The following is a 24,008-nucleotide window of genomic DNA, read 5'->3' as shown; positions in this document are numbered from 1 at the left end:
TATTTTTTTATTTGAAATACTTAAAACCAAAAATACTCACATAACAAAAATCTCTTTACATTGGCCTTGTTTCTTATGAAAGTCAAGTTCATAAGTAAAATTCTAATAAACTGATAGACCCAAGGTGATTAACTCTCTTTACCAAAATACTCATCAGAGATTACCATTAGATAGTAATTTTCACTAATGTATTTGAAACAATTCAATTAAATAATACATGTAATATAGAATGTTAAGAAACCTTCATACTGAACAAATGGAATATGGATTTATTTTAGTCTCGGTTAAAATGATTTAATCTACATAAAAACTGTTGCCTAGCGGTGTATCCTAGTTTTTTTAGTGCTTAGTCCATGTCTTTTTTTCTGTTTCTTTTGCGTTTTGTGCTTCCACCCTTAGGCTCCATGTGTCACTTATGAACAGGCAAACACTAACAACATGTGCCTAGGAAATATTTTAATTGTTTAATAGACAAAGTACACTGAAGTTGATGTTCCTCCCGGCTCCTTCCTTCTCTTTTTGGCACACCTAACCATTCCATTTCCTGTAACGACCCATAGTGAGTGAGACATGAAAAGATGTTACCTTAAAGACTTTCATTTTTCACCTCATGATTTTGCCAACAGGCAAGATCATAAACACATTTATAGTTCTCAGCTTAATATGAGCTCACAGAGATGGCTAAGAACATACCAATGGGGGAAAAAATCCACCATTTTGCACACTGCCCCTATCAGGAAATCCACAACTACTTGAATATGAATAGATTCCAGATTACCTGGGTAGAAAGCTGAGAATAGAAACTGGGAAGGACGGGGAGAAAGGGTGAGAGATATGGCAGTGAAATCCATAAACAGTAAGGTTAACGATTTTAGTTTTCAATTACATATTCCTCCCTAAATAAATTCTGGAGTAAATCATTAATAGGAAAAAAGCTAAGCGGCCACGTGGTTTAGAGATTTAAGATTTAAGAGATTAAGATTTAAGTAAGATTTCACAATAAACAATATCATTTATGCAGGGCCTACATCATGCAAATATATAATTTTATTTTATAATCTGAATTACCATATGGGAAAACAGCATCTAAGAAAATAAGGATTCATTTAGAAACCATGGCCATAACTACTATGCTCCTAGGGAGAGAATATGGTCAACAGTAAGGGTAAGTAAGGCAGAGTGAGCTCCTGTACACTACCCTGTTTCCCCAAAAATAAGACCTAGCTGGACAATCAGCTCTAATGCGCCTTTTGGAGCAAAAATTAATATAAGACCCGGTACTATATATTATATTTATTATATTGTTATATTATATTATATTATACTATATTATATTATAATTATATTATATTATATTATACCCAGTCTTATACTATAGTAAAATGAGACCGGGTCTTACATTAATTTTTGCTCCAAAAGACACAATAGAGCTGACTGTCCGGCTAGGTCTTATTTTCAGGGAAACACGGTCACAGAAAATTTAAAAATTGCATCCTTGCTCTTCTGTTTCAACTCAGGGTGTTAGAAAGTGGTGTCAATCATGCATGAAACATTAAGATGTCCTATTAGCAAGCTTTTAAAACTGTTTGATTTTCATAAGCCTTATAAATCACAGTAAAGTCCAGGATTTCTGCACTAATTCATGACTACAATTGAAATAATCAAAATCATAATATTTAAACTCTGTTTAACTAGATGATGGAATTCAAGTTTATGTCCAAAAATACCCTAAGAGTTGCAGGCGGCACACTGTCAACTTTGGTAGGAATGTTGCCTATATTTCTGAATTGGTTCTGTCAGACAAGGAGAAGCTATCACGCAGTTATTTACATATACCTCAAGTTACCGCACATGCGCTTAGAATGTTCTCAAATAGCAAGAAAATAACCCTGCAGTGGTCCTTAAGCACTGCTTTGGCACTTCTTACTAACGTTTACTTTAAAAGGGTCCACACTTAAGCGTATACGCTCTGCTTAAATAAATGTTCAACTCTCATTTTTTCTGTATTTCTAGTTACAACATTACATGGCAGCTTAAAACCATTATGTTCAAAACTTTTTCTTCTTCCCCTCCCCCAAAACTTCTTTAGAAATTTCTGGCTTCACTTCCTTACACCTCAAACTCCCACCTAGTCCCGACATTCATTCCACCATCCACCAAATCCCAGCAATCCTACTGCTCTGTAGGATTTCCTTCCCTGCCAAAACCTGGAGTTTAGACCCCATAGTCTTTTGCCTGTATCATTACTGCCATAAATTCCCTTCTTCTCTTCCCCAGTTCAGTACATCTGCCACACTACAGCTAGAATATTGTTAAGTTAGTGCAAAAGTAATTGCAGTTTTTGCAATTATTTTTAACCTTTTAAACCGCAATTACTTTTGCACCAACCTAGTAATACTTGTAAAACAAAAACCGATCCTATCACTCTTTCCTTGTGCACTTTCAATGATCCCTGTGGCCTTCATAATAAAGGCCAAACTTCTAAGTATGGCACACTGCTGCTTTTGTAATCTGACCCTACCTATCTGTCTAGGTTCATGTCCCCAATTCCACACCCCCACACTTCTTGCCATTGCACATTAAATTCCAAGTGATTACCAATTACATGTGACACCTTGAATATGTCCTGTTATCTCATGCCTTTCTTTGGGCCTTATGTGGTCCTGTGCTCTTTTCTCCTATCTGAATGGAGGTGAAGTCTTTCCTTCCACTACCCCAGAGCTGATCATTCTCTTCTATGCTAATCCATTAATTTGTATGTGTATGGCACTTACCACACTGTGTGTCTATGGTTGTGTGTATGTGTATGTGTATACTGGGCTGCCTGTCTAGTAATCTTTTAATCTGGAAAAATAGAACATTACTTAATTTAACTAGTCTAGTGCTCAATAAACATTTGTTAAATCAGAATACAATTCTACTACAATGTATCTTGGCACATCAGAAAATCTATGAATCCAGAAAAAGCATACAACTTAAATCTTCCTTGAAAAACAAAACTAAAACTTGAACCAGGAGTATGCCAGAAAATATTTCCATTTATCTGTAAATATATGTGCAGGAAATACTTTTTCAGGGACAGCTTTTGACGGAAGGCAAAAGGGATCAACCTAAATCTGAAATGTCGGAGTCTGGTCTGATTGCCTAAAATAACATCCCTTCTTCCTTCCATGGTTAAGAGCAAATCGGATATAAATAATACCTCTATAATCAATCAAGTACTCTACACACTCACTAGGGTGATTAAGAAATTGGGGAGGTAGAAAAGAGATTCCAGAGAGGAATAAGGCTGCAAACCACAAAGTTGAGTGTAAAACAGTGATAAAGATAAGCAGTGCCAGGGGTGTGTAGGTTACTCATGAGGTCACACACCATTCCCATGGAAGAAACAAGACCACAAAACCACCATTTTCTGAATACCACTTGTTTCAGGGCATACTTTCCCTTGGGATGACAGGGATTGTGTTCTCAAAGGGGAGTTAGTCCCCCAGAGCCTGACAACTCTACTTTACAAACAGAGAATATAGGAACATGAAAATGGGCATTGAACCTCATGGTTATGGTACAGGGTGTCTGAACAAGAACAAAAGAAAGGAAAAAAAGGGCAAAGTTTAACTATTATCACAACACATGGCCATGACCGGAAGGAAAATCTGATTTATCTCCAAGGCCCTATTTAAGCTTCAGATCAGAAAAACCCAGAAAACTGTATCCCTGTGGTCACCACCACGACACACTCCCTTGTCTCCCCAAATCCATTCCTACTCTGTCCCACAGACCCAGATTGGTGATTAAAAGTTCCACACTTAAACACTTAAAAGAGTTTAGAAAAGGTAAAAAGAAGCAGGGGGATCCTGGATGTTGAAGAGTTAGACCCAGTACTTAGAGGAAAATGTGGAGAAGGAAAAATATTACAATACTACCAAATGCAACCGTTAATATGTTTGTATTTCCTTGTTTTCTTTATATGCTGTTTTTTCCCAGCAAAATACACTAGTTATACAATTATGTGTCTCAGTTTTGCCCTTAAAAATATATACAACTATAAAACATTTCATATGAACTAAACTTTCTGAAATAATTTTATTATAACATTCAACCAACAAATGTATTCAGCTAGTAAATTATTCATCCCGTAGTTGGATATTTGGACTTTCCCAATGTTCACTATTTAAAAAGAATGTTAACCTCAATTATCTACATATATAGGTTTTTGCCATGTATAATTGTTTTTCCTCCTTAGAATGGATTCCCTCAAAAGTTGAGGAGGACGAGCATTTTAAAGGAAGTTTTTATGAAAATTGCTTTCCCCCAAAATAGTGCAAATTTAGAATCCCATCAGCAATGTATATGTGTCCTTATACCCTTACTATGCTGGATATTCCTAAAAACATGAAAAGATTACTATTAAGATTGAACAAGTGTCTGTTTGGCAACGATTCAAAGACCTCCGTCTTTTAACAAGTATGTCAGTAGGAATGTGTAATAGGAATTTCTTCTATCAGCAAAAAATAGTCATTCAGCAGACAAAAAGAAGAAAAACTGATTTGGAAGTATAAAAATATAGTAATTACCAGCACTTATGACAGCTGCTTGATGTGTAATGTTATTTAGTCATGTGTACAACAACTACATGTGTCAAATCAATGTTAATGTATATTTTACTTGATTATAAAGCAAAACGATGTGCACCTACTTGTACTTTTGTGGCCGACCACTCTACATGTAAAAATCAAAGACTAAAGGTGGACATAACCAGATCCTGCGTTCTCCTCGCTCCAGTTCTTCCTAGTAGCTTGAGGCGCATTACTGGCAGCCAGTTTAACCTGACTCTATCCATTCCATTGTTAAAGTCTGTTTATAAATGGCACCAGCAGGGTCATATGGAGGAGGGAATGTTTATCTAACCCAGATACCTTAATCTGCATCAAGAGAACTACACTGTCATTTGATTGCTGACATTTTACTAGCTATTGTAGGGGTTAATACAAAATCATTAAATGAAAAAGGGAAAACACACAGGAATGAATGGGCTTTGTTGTTACAGGTCAGAACCTTAATGTTACACATAAACATTCAGGTTAGTTTGTTCCTATTATGGTCATATTTATATTTCTAAATTGGTGTGTGTGTGTGTGTGTGTGCGTGCGCGCGCGCGAGTCTGACATGTGGTGCAAGGCCTATATCCAGGGAGACACCCTTTGAAAAGATTAGAAAACAGTGGAGAGAAGTGGGCTGCAGGAGGGACAAGATGCTCTTTCATTAACGACATGCTTTAAGCCTACATATATCATCACCTTCGCATCAATGGAGACTTACAGCACGATGAACTTCAATTCTAAAAACGTGAGGACTTTTAAAAATAATAGTATTCAAAATCACCATCTAGGAAATAACAGTAATAAAGACGTACTGTTTTTGCATTTTCCAGTCAGTCTTCAATCATAAGATGCAAAATAAACTTTCATAGCATCCAACATTCAAGTATATAAGTAGAAAAGTTACTGAGATTCTAAACATGCAATAGATGAAACCTACAATCAAAAATTCTCACCCCAACCAAATACACAATTTAAGTAAAATAAAATTACATCTTACACAAAACAACAAGAAAAACAGTGCTACAAGTTCACAAATAATTGCCAGGAATAACTCCAGAAAAAAAATTAACTAAACCTGTGAATAACTACAAGCGAGTCAATAGTAAAACACAAAAGGGGGGTGGGATTAAAAAGCTCCAAACCAGTTTTAGCTCTTCTAAAATTAATACTGTACCAAGTTCTACTATATACATATAGCTTAGCAGGTACCACTTAGTACTTATTCTGAATATGACCGCTAGATAAGAATATTCGGGCAATCAAATTATGAATACCCTTGGGCAAACACTAATGAAAAGGTGCACACTGAATCAAGTCAGTTGTTGCTTACAGTACTGCACACGCCAACTACACTCAATTTTTAAGTCATCTCAAAAGAGAAAAAACATAACATTTTGTTCCCTAGGAAATATTTGTTGAATATGGAACTCTAGTTCCTAAAAGTACAAAATGGTGACGAGCAAAGTAATTTGCTTAGGGTGAATTTTCCATAGACAAAACTGAGAAAAATAAAAAGTTACAACACTTAATAAAAACAACCTATAATAAATATACTTTTCTCTTAATTAGTTTTAATAAATAGCGGAGGATGGCTTATTTCAAACAGACATCTATAAAACATTTGAGGCTGAATATCACAGTGTAATCCCTTTTTAACAAGCAACAAATTTTATGGTTATGGAAACTGAAGATGTGAGAAGTTATATAATTTGGGGGGAAAAAAAGGGACTTTAATAGATAATGTCTTCTAATGCTGACAGCAGTCATAATAGGATGATCACCACATAAAGTATTTAAAATTAAAACAATTTAAGTGCTTTTAATTCCCTCTGGAGATAGATACCATGGCCCAGTCAACATTAAATATTGTTTGTAGAGAATATTAGAAGTTCTTACTGGAAAACATTATTTCTTAAATACACGTTTATCAAAACAGAACAAAACTTTAAGGTGTTTGTTGCACTTTCTGACTGAGAGCTTTCAGATAATGATACAAGCAAGAAGGAACTTTTATTTTCTTATGTGGTAGTCTTTACAAACCAGCCCTTTAATGTCTTTATACAAATACTTTATCATGATTATTTCTTTACTTTCTATCTCCTAATTCAATTCAGTACTCCTTTATAGGGAAAGCATTCTTTTTATAGGAAACTAGCATCTTAAAAGTAGTAATTATTAAGGTTCTCATTTCTTCTGTATTACTTTAAATCTTTTAAGAGAAATATTTATGGCCTAAAAGTAATTTGCATCATATTTCTTGGATATATAATGACTAATTCTCAATAAGCATCTCTTGGAAGTAATAGTGATAAATAACACTGAATCCCCAAAACAACCCAGAGAAGAAATTTCTGAACTAGGTGACTTCAAAATAAAACCAATTGCTCAAGGACAATTTTTACATATAAATGAAAATCAGAACCAAGAAAGAGCTTTTGGATTAAGTGGCAAGTGGTGGGATGGGTTAGCTTCTGAGCTCTATCTGAAACCTGTCCTGAGTTGACAGAACTATACATTTCTTAAACTCTTTCCCATCTCCTATTCCTGGAAGTAATTTCAAAAGAACATCTGGCGGTATCGTTTATGATATAAACATGCCTCAGCATCATTCCTGAAAAATCTTGCCCACAAATACAAATACACCTCTTTTAGTGGCAGCTCCCTCTTTAGGAGATATTCTCACATTCCAAATCTCAATGTGTACAGTATTTCATGCTTTCTACTTTACCCCTTAACTAGATATGAGTTTTCTTTCAAGATATTGTGAACATACTATATACCTGTTGTCAACTTTCTTGTCAAGTTCTAACTGTCCCAGAACTAACATAGACAAGTGGCTTTCAAACTTTATTATGCCTAAGAATCACCTGGGGCATTTGTAAAGTGCAGATTCCCGGGCCCCATTCGCCATTCTCTAAGTGATTCTGATGCAGGCGGTCAGAGGATCAAACTTTAGAACTCTGATATAGGCGGTTCTTAAATTTATTGCCAAGTTGCCCTCCTAGAAAAACTGCCGTAATCAAAATGTCATCAGTTGAGTCTGATTTTCCCCTATAAATCACAATGTAAACAGGAACTTACAACGTGTATAAAGTGACTGGCGTTCCCATTTTTGAAGATGTGCCTTAACATCACTTCATCACCAGTACACTATAAAGTATAAAGCTTTCTAAAGAATACATTAAGCAATTATAAAAACTCAATATGATAAATATCAGTCTGCCATAGAAAAATTTTTTAAATGTAATTCTTGCTTTATTTTTACTGCAACATAAAACCCCTCAAAACATGGGACTTAGAAGGGTTTTCTTTGAGAACTAAGAAGACTTTTGGTATTTAATCACTGGATACTCTTTCGGAAATGAATTCAGAGTATTATTTTACTGCCCCCTTCCTTGCTGTATTTCCTTGTAGCAACATAAAACATCCATCCGTGGACTTCTCTTTGGAAACAAGGCTGAATTTGAGTGTTCATTAACATCCCCAACTTCACGCTGCCCTCCCTCACCTGACACAGGAGGAACCACAGGCCAGCCGCTGGGCTATTCAACTGTTTCTCCTCGCCAGAAACAGTAGTCTCATATGGTTCAACCTCAATAATTGACTTTGCAATACACCTACAAGCCATTAAAATGTATTTCCCATTCACTGACCCTTCACAACATATTTTTGCTTTAGTGTCCAAGGCATCAAAGCTCTGGCTTAAATGGTGGTCAGATTCAAAGTCAGAATGTATTTTGACCCAACACATTCTTTCCATTTTGGCCGAAAAGTATTATGCTACATAACAATATTCAAACATGCATATACATGTTATATATGTAACAATCACTAGGGCACACTACTTTTTCCACTTCATTAATCATTTTATCATATTCAAAATACTGTGTGGATGTCCTCTTTGGATCTACCTCAACACCAGTTTTACCAGTTGAAAAAGAAAACAAATCAAGATCTACTATTTCAAAGCTTCGTAACAAGTTATTCTGCATTGGTTGGTTACTCTCATTTCTTTTCTTTTTCCCTCCCTGCCCTTGTTAGACATCATTTTCTCAGCTGTTTCAGGAGCTGTTCCATGCTGGTTGGGAATAGAAAACGTCTCTCTGACCAAGGGAAAAGCTCGGAACTGGAGGACAGCTGGGGAACATCTCAGCAAGCAGTCTTAAGATGTAAGGCCATATTTGCATTCCCCGTGTAAGAAAGGACAACTAGCTAAGCCCTATGAGAAGAGCTACTGTTGTTTCAAAACCAAAATTGAGAGCTCCATGCCCTATTCTATTCTTTCCGTCCTCTCTCACATTGACTACCAAAATTATCTTTTTTTATACCACACCTCAACTTACTACTAAAACAGTCCAATAGATTTAAGCTATAATTTCTGAAATTCACACTCTCTACTATATTTTCAAGCAGCAAATAATTCCATCTCATGTTAACAATCTGCACTTACCATTGCAGTCAATCTTTTCCACCACCTATACCCCATCCAACTCAAGTTTTCCCTCTTCTACTTTTATATTTTTTGTTAATCTACCCCACATTTTCCCTTGTAGTTATCCTTGTTTTATGACGACACCTCTTAATCTGTCTAGAAAACTTGGACGATCACTGATTTAATATTTATTACAAATGACTTTCAATCAGTTATATTTATTAATCATCCCCTAGTAAATATATACGTTAGTAAGTATTCAGATCAAGGATACACTTAATCAATTGGGATAACATTTATGAAAGTATTCAGAAAAAATATGGTTAATTTAGCTTTAGAAATAAATGCTAACTGCAATTAGGACCAGTAACATTTAGCTAAGGATTGTGAATGTACATTATCAAATTGATGGTATCTGAGATTTTATATGTTCCTACTAACCGGGTACAATAATCTGGGTTCATAACAAGTTATAAAGATGTTTTCTGAACACTGAAAGCCAAACCATTTGTTACAAATATTTGCCTGAGATGATTCCAACATATTTGAAAGAGTCAGAGAGTTAAACCATGCAGTAACACATAGCTTTAAAATGGCAGTCCAGACATTAAGGAAACATACAAAGTTCAACAGTTTGGACTGATACAAATTTCAAATGCATAAAAGGTTATTTTGAGAATATTAAAATAATTTGAGGCCTATTTACTTTATGAAAGTACTCACCTGACTCTTGCAAGTATCTATATACCAAGAAGTTGACCTCATCACTGCTTATACTCATCTTTATTCCCACTTAAACCATGAGGTCACAACACAGGATATAACCCTAAAAATAAAACAAAGTTAATTAAGTATTTTCTCAATAAAATATTTTTAAACAAAATGTAAACAATGTTGTAAAAACCATTTGATTTTATTAAATGATGTAAAATGAAAGTTCTATATTGCTAAATAATAAATCCTAACAAATAAAGTTACTTCCAATAATTAGTAATAGATTACACAACCAAAACATGGCTGGGTCTATTTTTCTGCAAGATAACATATTGGCAAAAATGATTCAAAATTTATAAAAGGGCTTTAGCATATTTTCATGATTATATCAAGTAGCATAAAAAATTGTTCCCCTTTTCTCCTTAACTGTAAAAATAGTAAATTTTAAGAATCAGAATATTATTTATGTAGGAAAAGACTGATGTTAGACCATTATGTGGGGGGCGACGGGGGTGAGCCATCTACACTGGTTTTTGCCTACACAATTTCCTAGGATTTGAAGTCTCTACTTGCTCAACATCTAATCAGCAATGTTCAAGTTTCAAGAAGCCCTACGTATGTGCAAAGCAGAGACTGGAATACAGTTCTGAAAACTCAAATGATACTCTCTTACCTTAATGGACATAGTTAAACCTTGAACTCACAGGAAGGGAGAAAAAAGGAAACTGAGACATACTTCAATGTCTAATTATACGGATCCATTCTCTGTCACAGAAATAATTTAAAGTAGTCAGCAACCTTTTTTTGTACAGAACCAGACTGAATGTGTTAGGCTTTGCCAACCACACAGTCTGTCACTACTACTCAACTCTGCGGTTGCACAAAAGCAGCAGCAAACAGTATGTAAACAAATGAATGTGGCCAATAAAACTTTATTCAGGGACACTGAGATTTAAATTTAATTATGTTATTGTTGTGTGGGGAATAGAGTCAGGAGTGCTCTCACCCTCACATGGAAAGGTGCTCACTCGGGTAGTAAACGGCCATCAACTGTGACTGGATGGCCATCAGCTGTGGCTAGTTGGCCGTCAGCTGTAACCACGGAGGTGTTGGCCACTAATATAACTGCCATGGCTACGCTAGCAGCAAATGGGGTTTAGCAAGAAAGAAGATGGTGGCTGAGCTAGCAAGAGCAGATTGCAGCTATCAAGTGAGGTGGGTTGGCAGAGAGAAGTGGACGGCAGGTTGTGGATAGTGTGGCTCCTGCTTCCTGTGTCTCCAACCCAGCTGCCAGCGAGAATATAGTGGTATGACTCCCCTATCTATGGCTCCGTGGGTGTTCCTTTTTGGCCTCACCATATCCTGCATTCCTATGTGGGGGGCGGGACCAGAGATCCCGCATGACACTCTGCATGACACTGTGTCATAAAATATTTTCTTTTGACTTTTTTTCAAGCGCTTAAAAATTAAAAATAAAAATAAAAACTTTCTTAGCTTGTGGTCCTTATAAAAGGTTAAGGGGCCGGATTTGGCCAGAGACTATAGTTTCTTGGTCCTTTGTTTAAAAAGGATATACCAACATCTCTTCAGTATAAAGGGGTATCTAACATTATAGGCCTAGGCGGATTCTTCTGCCACATCATGGATCTCTTTATGATGTCGAGTTAACAGAACATTTAAAAATCACAAATTAACAAGCCCTCGAGTAGGCTACTATGTGACAGGAACTGTTACTGCCCTAAACTGGCGAGTGGTAACTCAGCACTCATCAAACTTTTATCTCAGAAAAGACAAACCAGGAGGTAATAATTTTCCAATGGATGTACACAAAGCAAAGTCTAATCAAATTTGGAAGTCTAGGAATACATCATAGAGGAAGTAGTACTGGTGTTTAGACCTGAAGCATGAACAAGAGCAGAGTGAGAACATGAAAGTTTGGGGGAGGAAGGCGCAGGGAATAGAAGCGATCCAGTGAACTGTACTAGTCAGCGGAAGGGCTAGTGAGGAAAGAGTAACAAAACATGAAGTAAAGCTTGAAACACACGGACAAAACCATCTTCTGAGGGGCTTTGAAGAATCACTTAGAGAAAATTAATACACTGAAAGGTTTTAAGCAGGGTAGAGAAAATGACCTGATTTACATTTTTAAAAGATCACCCTGGCTATATGAAGAACAGACTGAAAAGAAATTGGGCTGGAAAAAGCAAGCAATGTTATTAGGAGGATGTTGCACAAATCTAGAAGACTAAAAAACTTGGACTGCAGTACTGGAGCTGGAGAGAAGTACTAGAATTCCAAAGATATTTAGGAAGTAGACTCAAGGGTAATTGATTGGATACAGGGATGAGGAAAAGTGAAGAATAAAAGGTTTCTTTTAGGACATCTGGATGGGTGGTACTTCCATTTACTGAGATGAGAAACCACTGATGAAGAGTAACAACTATCTTCATATAAAGAAAAAGACACACCCACCTCCCCCCAAAAAATTTTAACTCAGTGTAATTAACCAGCTGAACGTTCTCTGTACAGTAGCCCCTGCTTACCCACAGGGACACGTTTCACGATCCTCAAGTGCCTGAAATCACGGCAAACCCTGTATATACTGTACTTTTTTCCTATACATACATACCTATGATAGTTTAATTTATAAATTAGGCACAGTAAGCAATTACAAGCAGTAACTAATAATAAAATAGAACAATTACAACAATATACTGTAATAAAACTTATGTGAATGTGGTCACTCATTTCAGTGGGTCCTTTGCTGAAGTCGTCACAGATTCAAGGCTTTCTGGCACAACACACTGCTGTCAATCAGAACCCGGTTTCTGTTCACGGCTTCCATGCACAAATTTAGTGGCTTTTCCATCTTAACTAAGCACTTACCACGCACTTGTGACCATAACTTTTGCATTTTGAGGTGTGACAGCAAAACTAGCACAAATTTATTTTTCCTTCTTCACCATTTCATGGATAGAAGATACATTCTTACGACAGACCTTAACCACTTCAGCATACCATTGTTTTTCTTTGCTTATTAAGTCGAGAACTTTTACTTTTTCACTTAAAGGAAGTACTTTATAGTTTCTCTTTGGCCTATCTGAAGTGCAAGCATCATTAAGCTTGTTCGTTGGGGCCATTAGTAAGTAAAATAAGCGTTACTTGAACACAAGCATTGCGATACTGCAACAATGGATCCGATAAGTGAGAAGGCTACTAAGTGACTAATGCACATGCAGTATGGATATGCGGGACAAAGAGATGATTCATGGCAGGAAGGAGCAGGAAGGAGCGAGATTACATCACGCTACTCTGAACGGCGCACAATTTAAAACCTATGAATTGTGTATTTCTGGAATTCTCCATTTAATATTTTCAGATCATGGTTGACCATGGTAACTGAAACCACAAAAAGTGAAAATGTGGATAATGGGCAACCACTGGATTTATATCACTTTGGGGTAAGAAACCAATCCAAACCAATGCTGATTAGATGCATTTGTGGAGTGGGGTAGGAACAAGGGAAAAGGGAACACTACAATGAACAAAGTCTACCGGCAGGTGGGGGAGGTGCACTGAAGCACTATACTTTTGACGACTTTATTTTATGTACTCAGCCAATACTCTGAGCACTTCCAATGGGCCAGGCACTCTGGTGGATGCTGGTCACATGGCTAACTAAGTAACCAGGGCTAAACCTTGTGACTTTATGGGTTGTTGGGGAGTAAGACAACCAGTTAATTCAAACTTAGATAAAAAAATATATAGAAAATCATGAAAGCACACACCCCTCGTCTCAGTGTACAAGTAAGCAAAGGATGTAAAATGTAGGTGGTTTACAGGTTTCTGTAACAGACAGTGTTAGAGGAGCTAGTCCTCCTTTTAATTCACAATGTCTGAAATGCATCAAGTTATCTTTGCTACTATCTGTATGCACACCGCTTCCCACTGATTTGCATGTGAAGAAAAATGAAGCGAAAGAATATCCTATTTATTGAGTAATTGCTACGTGCTATGTATGGGGCTAAGCCTAACACACATTATTTCCTCTTCAGTATTATATTCCTCATTTTAAAGTAAGAACACTGACACATATGAGAACAGCATTTCTACATACAGATCTGTGTATTCAGAAATGTTATTGAAATACTAAATTGACTTTCCTCAGTGCAGGAAAAAAAACCCCACAAAAAACAGTAAGGAATATATAACGTAAAATAATGTAATGACTATAAAGAATCAAAATTCTTAGCACGAGAGGATGCCAAGACGTCGCTAATACCAAGCCATGGCACATGTGGCCAAGGCCCTGTGCACTGCTCACACGGCCTATGATGTGAACAGCAGTCCTAATGGGCAGCCAGTCTCTGCAATTACAAAAAGATCACTACAATACCCTGCTAAACAACAGCTTGTCACCTCACACAGAATCATGTATCAAAATTATTTTGTTTGTTGGGTGTGAATTCTCAATCTGCTGTGAAGCAAAGTAACAGTTCAGCTGCTGCCATGCTACCCACTGAGTTATAAAAAGCTCTGTCAAATTGTCTCGTTAAAACCAAGACACTGAGAAAATACCAAACTATCACAACTAACAAAAAAAGTGTGTTTATGTGGAGGGTAATAAAACAGAGAGAGATTAAATCAATTTGCCCATTTGGTGAGGTCGTGGCAGTTACTACCACCTTAAGGGCTGCACTGCATCCCTCTGGAATTCCTATATTCACGTCCTAACCTCAGAATGTGACTTTATTTGAAGATGGGATCTTTAAAGAGGTGATTAAGTTCAAATGAGGCCAGGAGGGTGGGTGGACCTTTAATAATTTGAATGTAACCCAATATGACTGGGGTCTTTGTAAGTGGAGGAAGAGACACCAGGGCTGCATGTGCACAGAGGACAGGCCATGTGACAACACAGGGAGAAGGCGACCACCTGCCAGTCAAGGAGAGAGGCCTCAAAAGAAACCAAACCTGCTGGCACCGTGATCTTAGACTTCCAGATCCCAGAACTGTGAGAAAATAAATTTCTATTGTTTAAAGTCCCCCAGTCTGTGGTACTTTGTGATGGCAGCCCTGGGAAACTGATATACACCCAGATTCTTAAAAACCTCTCTGATCATTCATTGAAGACCTTTAAAATCATCGATACTAAGTTCACAATTGCTAGGATATCCCTTTGAAAGTTGCCGCTGTCTGTCTTTAAGAATCCACCCTGTCCTATAATTATCCAAGACGATGAGCTTAACAGGATACATTAACATTTGAGTGAGCCCCACTGCTCCCTTCTCACACTCCAGCCTCATGAAACACTCTCAGGACAGCACCAAAAAATGCATTACCCTTCATTTCCCAACTCATTAAAATAATTAAAATTCTACCAATGTTAGGTAATGAAATTTTTGTGTGTATAAAATATGGTACAATGAAGGCAGGCATATTTTAAGACTTTGCTTTGAAGTCTTTGGCAATGTAGCTTAAAATGTGCATAAAGTACATTCTCAACTTTTGCAATGGTAAGTCTTAAAGGGTTTTACAAAATTTTAGTGACTAAATGAAATCATATTTACCAAATTACTTTTATAAACTGTAAAAGGCAATAGTAGGATTTAGAAACAATCAGATAATCTCAAGAAACACTAAGCTCTAAATGAAATACGTATGTCACCTCTTCTTAATACAATACTAATCAAACTAAAAACAAAAGAAATACAGCAAAATCAAACTATTTGATTTCTTAAAGCATTAATGGCAAACAACAGTGTATGTCCATTTTTGTGTATTTGTCCTAAACTATAACTATGGTTTATTTGTCAAACATGTATGGCTGCCTATAATATTAAGCAAAGTCGTGTATTTCCTTACAACAAATAAAAGTTCTACCACTCTTAACATTAGGATACATGCTGAGTTTAAACTATATTTTTAAAATCCCAATCTCATGAGTCAATTTTTACTCACTCTATTAAAAAGGAGAAAATATCCGTTTAGAATAAATCGTTAGCTCTGTATCTCATTTGTCTTATTTTTTTTTATGAGGGTATCTTTAATAATTTGAATATTATGTCCCAGTGAAAAGTCTATAGCTTTCTTCCCCCCCGCCCCACACCCAAAAGAAACAAGTGTAGCTTTAAAAAAAAAAAAAAGGTGGAAAAGACAGTTTGTGAAGGGACATCAGCAGGCACTGGTATTGACTTTTACCTTCCAATTTTAGCACATGAGCATCTTTTGGATGATTTTCCTCAGTGTGTCTGGCAATGTGTACGTTTTAAGTTAATTTATTCTTCCTTTTTAAATAGTTGTGGGCAATTTTTGTGCTGTGAGAATTTTTTCTTTTGGCTGTTGTTGCTTTGTTTGTCATCAGATTGGTGGTCACCAAAGATCCAAAGTGTAAATCTTATGAATTTAAAGTATGATTATAACTTAGAAGGGATAAACCTCTAAATTAATTTTCCTTCCCTTTCTCATTGTAATCCAGAGCTCTCAGATGTAAATTAAAGATAGCATGACAGAGAAATAAGATCTTAGGTAGCCTATATGATTTTAGACAAATCATATGAATCTTCTAGGCCTCCTTTTCCTTATCTGTGAGGAAACTGAAGCAGATGGTCTCTTTCACTTCTAAACGTCAATGATTCAAGTCAGTACAAATACTCGTGTATAGGGTATTACATATAAATCTTGCAGGCCAACACAGAGAACTAGATGACATAGTGATTTTTAATTAGGCTTACTTACAAAAGCACATTGGAAGATTTTAAACTGTCAGAGCACAGATGGATATCTCCAGGAATTAGGGAAACGGAAAACAAATGAGCCTACCTCATTAAGAAACATTTAAGCACTTATTACTTATGATGCTTATTAGGACCAACTAGCCTTTATAAACTTATATAAAGGCACAGGCAAATGGTATACCAAATCAATTATTTATTAGTAACAGACTTCTGATGGCAATCATTTGTTTCAACTGTGATGTAGACTAGGGGTCTGCCAACTATGGCCAGTGTCAAATCCAACCCATCACCTGTTTATGTACAGCTCGCAGCTAAAACTTTAAAAAGACAATCATTTGAATGGATGGAAATATGATTAAAACAGGTATTACAGGCAACATAAAAACACACTGGGTGTAACAGTCATAGAGCTATACATAAATATTACCTATAATCATCTTTATGAAACCGTCTATTGGGTAAGGAATAGGTATTCCTTAGTTCCTCAAGAGAAAAGAAAAAAGAAAAAAACTAAGCAGACAAATTTAAGACTACTGAGCCCTAGTGGATCAAAACAAGTGTCCATGGATTGGTATACTCAGTAAATTCTTTAGAAAAGCAGAGGTGAAAATGTGCAGAAGATTGTTCTGGTGGCGGAAATGCATGATTAATACAGATCAGGTGTCAAAGCATGGGGGAAAAAGTGTAAAGAAGAGGTCAACATTCATCCCAATGGGCAATAAATGCTGATCAAATGAAGTGAGGATGACTTAAACCAAATTTAGTACTCAGGTAACACACACACACAAATCTGGAGGATAAAGACCGAAGAAAATGGAGAAGATATTGATAATATCTACTGAAAAAGTTTTACTGAAAAATGAGAAATCCACCATGAAATTCTCATAGGTCAGTTTCCCAGGAGAGAACGGTACTGTCCTATCAGATTTTCTGTTTAAAAAACAAACAGAAAACCCAGTTAGGAACAAACCAAGTGCATCCCTCATAACCACGCCGCGGCCCTGCTGTGTCCACCCTCTCCACGTCCTCTATCCAGTCAGGTTACAGCCTCTCTAACTGCAGACGGACTTTTAGTAGGATTTTATTAAGAGATAACTTCTTTCCATTTCATAGTAAACTTACTTCACTAACATTGTTCAAAGCACTCAAAACAAAAAACCAGATTTGTTATTTTTGTCAAGCCTGACACATAGTCTGACCAGCTTTTTATTTAATATAGAAATTAGGTCTTAAAGTGAAGTCTGTGTAGATCCACGGGGTTCCCAAGACTTTTTAAGGGGTCCTTGAAACCAAAATTATTTTTATACTATTACTAAGAAATTATTTGCCGTTCTTCACTGAACTGACATTTATGCTGATGTTATAAAGCAACAGAAGGTAAAACTGCTTGCATCTTAGGGCAAATAAAAGCGGGAATACCCTGCTGTACTAGTAGTTATTATATTCTTCACTACTGTACGCTCAAATAAAAGACCCACAAAAATGTTTCACTGAAGAATTTTCTTGATGAAGAATTAAGCAAAAAAAGCTTAATTTTATTAAAATCTTCATCCTCAAAAACACATTTTAACGTCATATATAATAAAACATTAAGTACACATAAAAGCACTTCTGTTGCATACTAAAATGATGGTTGTCTCAAAGAAAAGCACCGTGCAATTGTTTGAACTGCAAGCTGAACTAGCTACTTTTTTCATGGAATGCCACTTTTACTTCAAAGAATAATGGACAAAGTATGATTTTTCAGATTGAGAATTTGGTTGATGTTTTCTTGAAAATAAAGTAAGTTAAACTGACACCTTAAAGAAAATAACTAACGATACTTATTGGCAAAGATAAAACTGAAGTTTTTAAGAAAAAAATTAGGATTTGGAAAATTTATCATCCACCATGAGCTTGACAGCTTCCCACTCTTCTCTGATGAGATCAGTGGTGATGGTAATGACTCTGGTTTCTTATACTGTATAATGAACATATGGAAGATCCGAGCAACTCTGTGAACAAATATTTTCCCAATAATAACCAGTACGAAATTATGCATGAGGAAACATCCAAAGTTCAAGAGAGACCAATGGATTTTAATGTAACAGAATACAAAAAGTTCACTGACACAATTTCAGATCTTGTATAATAACTAACTCTTAAGAAATTATCTACTTGTTGAAATTTGGTGTAGTATCAAAGAATATCTGAATTTAAGTAACTTTTTATTCTGATTTGAAAATTTTACAACTATGTATCTTTGTAAGGCCAGATTTTTTTTTCATGTATTTCAACTACAACAACATAACATGTGAATGCAGAAGCAGATGTGAGAACCCAGCTGTCTTCTATCAAGCCAGAGATTTAATAGAGATTTACAAAATTATAAAACAATGCAACTCTTCTCATGAAAACTTTCTATCTTGGAATATAGTTAGTTTTTATAAAATGTGTCATAGATGGGTTTATTGTTTTGATAAAATACGTTAGTAATAGAAAATTTCAGTTTTAATTTCTGGTGCAGCAAAGATAGCTATAACCCACATCAACAAATGTTCTTTGGAGTCATTAATAAATTAAAGAATGTAATGAGGTATTAAGACCAAAATGTTTGAGACCTGCTAGCATAAAAATTGATTTCTTCTTGGCAATATTGGTGCTAATTTTTTGGGCAAAGATCAAGACTTTCCCTGAGGAAACAGGCCTCTTAAGCCACAATGTGTTCAGATTGGAACATGACCTAAATCTTTAATTTGACTTCTGTTAACGTTCATGTTGGAATATGCACTAGGTATTCAATAAATTTATAGCTAATGAACAAAAAAGGTAATTAAAAGCCATAAAGATCCTCATGTAAAAGTTCTAGTTTTGATAAAATATATGGAATCTGATAACTCAAACATGGAGTGAAAATTATACATTTTCTGAGGCTACACCTCTGTAAACGGGCTTCTTTCTAGATACACCCACTTGATTCAATAATTTTACTGAAATTTAATTTATCATTCATTCAACAAACGTTTACCAAGTGCTAACACATGCCTGGCACTGTTCTACGCCCAGAATATTGTACTAATATAGAACTCCACTAATATAAAGAATGATATTGTAAAGAGTAGGTTTCACAGGCAAATTCCAGATTGCATCCCATTTCTTACCAAATTCTACTATTAAAAGCTGTAGAAGAGGTGTGGAGGCTGCGGTACAGAAGCTACCACCACCACACATTTCCTTCTCTTAGGCTGCAGACCCACACTGCCCTGCAGGTCTGCCTGGTCTCATCACTTATGTAAGTGGTAAGGTTTGCAATCCCTGTCCCACCAACTGAAACATGAAGCTGGTCTCTGTCTTGCTGCCTTTATTTTCCAAACATAATATATTCAAAACTAAGTAATGGCAGCCTTCTTCACTACACACACACACACACACACACACACACACACACACGGAAACAAATAACCCAGGACTTTGGCACTACGGGATCAATTCAATCATATACTCAATCTGGTAGCTACATGAGAAATAAAGGGAGGTGGCTGAGCAACAAATTTGAAATTCTTTATCGTCAGATTGCCAGGTTATACCTGGTACAAATTCCATACCTGCCCCTTTACACTTTGAGGACACAAAAGAAAGAACAGAGAAGATGGAGGGAGTGGAGGATAGCCAGGGAATAGAGGCACACCTGTGTTTAATAATGCCAAGTAACTACTGGTCCACAGTCGCTTTGTTACTCCTAACCATGTCAATAACTGCTGTGGCTATATTAGAAAAGAATTCAAACTTACGATGATAGGGCTTTCTTTCTTTTTGAAATCCTTGGATGTAAGCCATTCTCACCCATTTGTCAGGTAGAGAACCCTAGGCCTAGCAGAACTGCTGAGTAAACACAGTTCTGGCTAGAATCTCCTCTTATCCCTTTCCCCAGACTAGCCCCCTTAAAGAAGCGCTCCAATACTTAGCACCGATCAATATCAACATCATGGAAAGTAAGTCGACCAGATGGCTTGTGCCTCGCGGTGTAATGCAAAAGGAAGAAAAAAGAAGACTTCATGATCAAAGAAGTAACAGTGAATTGAATCAAGCCTCTACCACTTTACAGAAATTTCAGGACAGTGTAATGTGACAGCAATACAACAATGATGTAATTAGCCAAATCCAGAAGATGAGATATTCAACAGGACAAATGAATGAATTTCGTCTACCAGCAAGTGGAAGAGGCTTAAATTTAGTAACCAAAAGCAGTGTGTAGACCTTATTTGGATTCTGATTAAAACCAACTACCTGAAAATGTCACTTGGGAGACAAAAGGAAAATTGTTAATGCCCTTTATCTCCTCCAGTTTCTCATAAGGCTTGTTTGTATCTGTTCTGGACCAAGGTAACACATAAAGCCTAACCTTACCTCTAAAGTAATGAGAAGGGTAGGAAAAGCTATATATAAGGACGAGCGCAGTAAGTATACAGACCATACAATGACTCTTACTTCATACTCAACATGTATCCTAGTTTTCTATTCCTTACTTTATTTAAAGATAAAATCCTGATTTGAATATGAAATCCTGGGCTGACTCTGTTTTCTCTGGAAAGTAAACAGATCCAGAGTGATGACTTCCTATGAGATTTCATCTAGATACATTCCAAGGGTTTTCATCAGAAAACATACCATTTACTATCACACTGATCAATTTACTATTTCTCAAGTACAGGTATTACAATAATCCTCTTCCTGCAGCATAATGCAAATGCACACCAGGTGCTCAAGAAATAGTTTTAAAGACACAAAACCCTAAGGTAAAACAGTGAGACACACAGAGAGAGTGCTTTTCTTATTCCTCTCAACCTCATCTCTTGGAGAAGAAAGAAAGGCATTTAGAGAAAAGAGGATACTGTCTACACCCATAGACATCAACTTCAGAATCAGTTTGATTTACTCCAAAAATATTAACAGTAAGGAATTAGTAGTAAAGCTTTCTTATTAGGATAGAGAAGCCCTTTGACTACCATCTGGTCACCAAATATTTAATCTTTGTCTTTATCTCAATTATGTAACTAAAAAAAAAAAGCCCTTTTCTGCACAACTTTCTTACATAATTCTCTGTTCAAATAAAAGAAAAAATATTTTTTCAAAAAACATGAAGTTCTGTTTGGGCCATGGATCTCAAAACACTCAACCTCAAAAATATGTAATGTGATAATAAGAGTTATGGTCATAAAAAAGTTATATGCAATGCTGAAATGAAAATGAATATATATTAAGTTAGAAACAATAAGCATTTGAACTGAGTTATACAAATTTTTAAGACTAAAGTTGTTCCTATTTTCACAGTACTTCAGGGTGCCTCGGCATTTTACAGGTCCCGTCTTTACCTGAAAGCCCAAAATATAAATTATAAGTATAAAACCAATCAGAAGGAAAAGTACTATTTTCTTCAGGTCTGCTGATAGAAAATAAACTGTTAACTGATACCACCTCTGATATATAAGTATATTAAGAATCACAGGCTATAAAGCTGAAGGGAACAAGAGATTTTTTTCCCTCCTGTTCTAGTTTGCCCAGGTTAATGAAAATCTCAAAGCATTTATATTTAAATATACAATCACTTTCTTCTTTAAAAAATTAGTTAAAAAAACTATAAAGGATGGCTATGCACTAGCTAGGTGTGAACGTTACGCAAAACATAACCCACGGAAATAGTGACTGTGCAAAATGGAGATGAGTATAAAGCATCCGCTATTATTTTCAAAATTTATACAGAGATTTGGGTTGGCAGAGGAAGAGCGAGAAGATGACACAGAGGAGGACTCCACCCCTCTGATCTGGTTACCTGACCAGATGTCATTGGATTATGTAATATATGAAAGGCTTTAAATCTATGCACTGCCAGTAGATAGGAGTCTGGAATTATTTCCCTCTCATCTGTTCTGAATTTAAGAAGCATATTATGCTGAAACTCAAGACTGCTATAACTAAAATAATATTCCTTCTTTTCCATTATGTAGTGGGAATGGGTTCACCTCTCTTTTTTGTCCCTCATATTAATGGTAAAAGCAGCTTTTAGGGCACAAGTTATGACAACAAAAAAGCAGTTTGAGGTAATAGCAACAAAAGAAAGCATTCATTTAAAAATTAGTTTTTTATTTACATAGACCATTACTCTAAAAAAACAATACTGGATCGACAATGCGTGGTATAGGTGAGATCTTTCAAACACTGTGGTGACTCAACAAATACTCTAGGAACGACAAGTTATTCACATTCATCAAAAAAATGCAAGCCTTGGGAGAGCAGACACTTGATCGTTATCATTCACTACTGTATTTATGCCTGAAATATAGCCTGATTCATAAAAGGCACTCAGTCACTATTGGTCGGGGGGCGGGAGGAAGGCTCTTTTTACTAGTCAGCAGTGTTTAAAAACACCAAAAATCTTCAGTGATTACTAAAACTCAATGTTCTTTCTCATCCATTCCGATTCTCCATTACCTCCTCAATTTCCCTAACTTGTATCTCCATTTATTTTTGGCCAAACAATGAATACAATGAAAGAAAAAGGCCCACATTCCAGTTTCTAGCCCACCAGTGGTTCTTGCTTAGTAAAGTATATCAAAATCACCTGTGGCACCTTTTCCAAAAAGTAATGGCATAAACTTCGCGACAACCCTGAAAAGCCTTAAATTTCAGCAAGTCAGAGACACAGCCCAAGCACATATTTTAACAAGTTCCTCAGGTCGTGCAAACCACGGCTTGCATCATGTCAAATATTTCAAAACTTCTGTCTCTAAATCCTGTAACTGGAAAACAAAACGAAGTATACACACTCACACACACACACACACACACACACAGAGTCATGCAGGGGACCCTGCTCGCTGCGCCATGTGTCATGCAGGGTGTCAGGCAGGGTCTCTGCTCCCGCTCCCCACATAAGAACGCAGGACATGGTGAGGCCAAAAAGGAACACCCATGGAGCCATAGGTAGGGGAGTCACACCACTCTACTCCCACTGGCGACTGGGTTGGAGACACAGGAACCAGGAGCAACACAATTCTCAACCCTCACTGCGCCGCTTGCAGGCCCAGCCACCATCTTCTTGCTAGCCCCCATCTGCTGCTAGCGTAGCCACGGCAGTTATATTAGTGGCCAATGGCTCACTGGTTACAGCTGACGGCCAACGAGCCACAGCTGATGGCCATTTACGACCTGAGCCAGCACCTTTCTATGTGAGGCCGAGAGCCTGGAAACTGCTTTTTGGGGCTCTGTAACAAAAAAAACAACAACAAAACACACACACACACACACACACACACACAAAAAACAACAACAACACACACACACACGCACGCACGCACACACACACACACACACACACCTTGTTTTTACTGCAAACTCCTTAAATCTTTGAGCTACTCGTTCCTAACTGAACAGGTTTGCCATGATCACCACAGTTACACTTCTCAGCATCCTCCAGTCCAGCATCAACCCCCTGGACTATTATCTGTTCTCCCTCCACTTTCATGTGACTCTACTAATCAGACATTTCAA

The 24,008-nt window shown here is 36.6% G+C and overlaps 1 protein-coding gene across 4 annotated transcripts in view; it reads right to left on the bottom strand.

The window, feature by feature from the left end:
* The window catches only part of TBL1XR1 (TBL1X/Y related 1), a 151,763-nt gene that overhangs the window by 33,337 nt on the left and 94,418 nt on the right, over positions 1–24,008 (bottom strand). For 3 of the 4 annotated variants that reach the window (XM_033129770.1, XM_033129753.1, XM_033129761.1), the window contains one exon: positions 9,757–9,859. The exons of the other annotated variant lie outside the window; for it this stretch is intronic. In XM_033129770.1, coding sequence (XP_032985661.1) covers positions 9,757–9,814 — 58 coding nt within the window. In that variant the 5' untranslated portion in view covers positions 9,815–9,859. The remainder of the gene's footprint in view (positions 1–9,756; positions 9,860–24,008) is intronic. 4 annotated transcript variants of the gene reach the window in all.

Source organism: Rhinolophus ferrumequinum, chromosome 2, assembly GCF_004115265.2.
Source record: "Rhinolophus ferrumequinum isolate MPI-CBG mRhiFer1 chromosome 2, mRhiFer1_v1.p, whole genome shotgun sequence".
Classification (NCBI taxonomy): domain Eukaryota; kingdom Metazoa; phylum Chordata; class Mammalia; order Chiroptera; family Rhinolophidae; genus Rhinolophus; species Rhinolophus ferrumequinum.
Note: the sequence above shows the minus strand (reverse complement) of the source record. Positions and strands in the feature narration are given on the sequence as shown.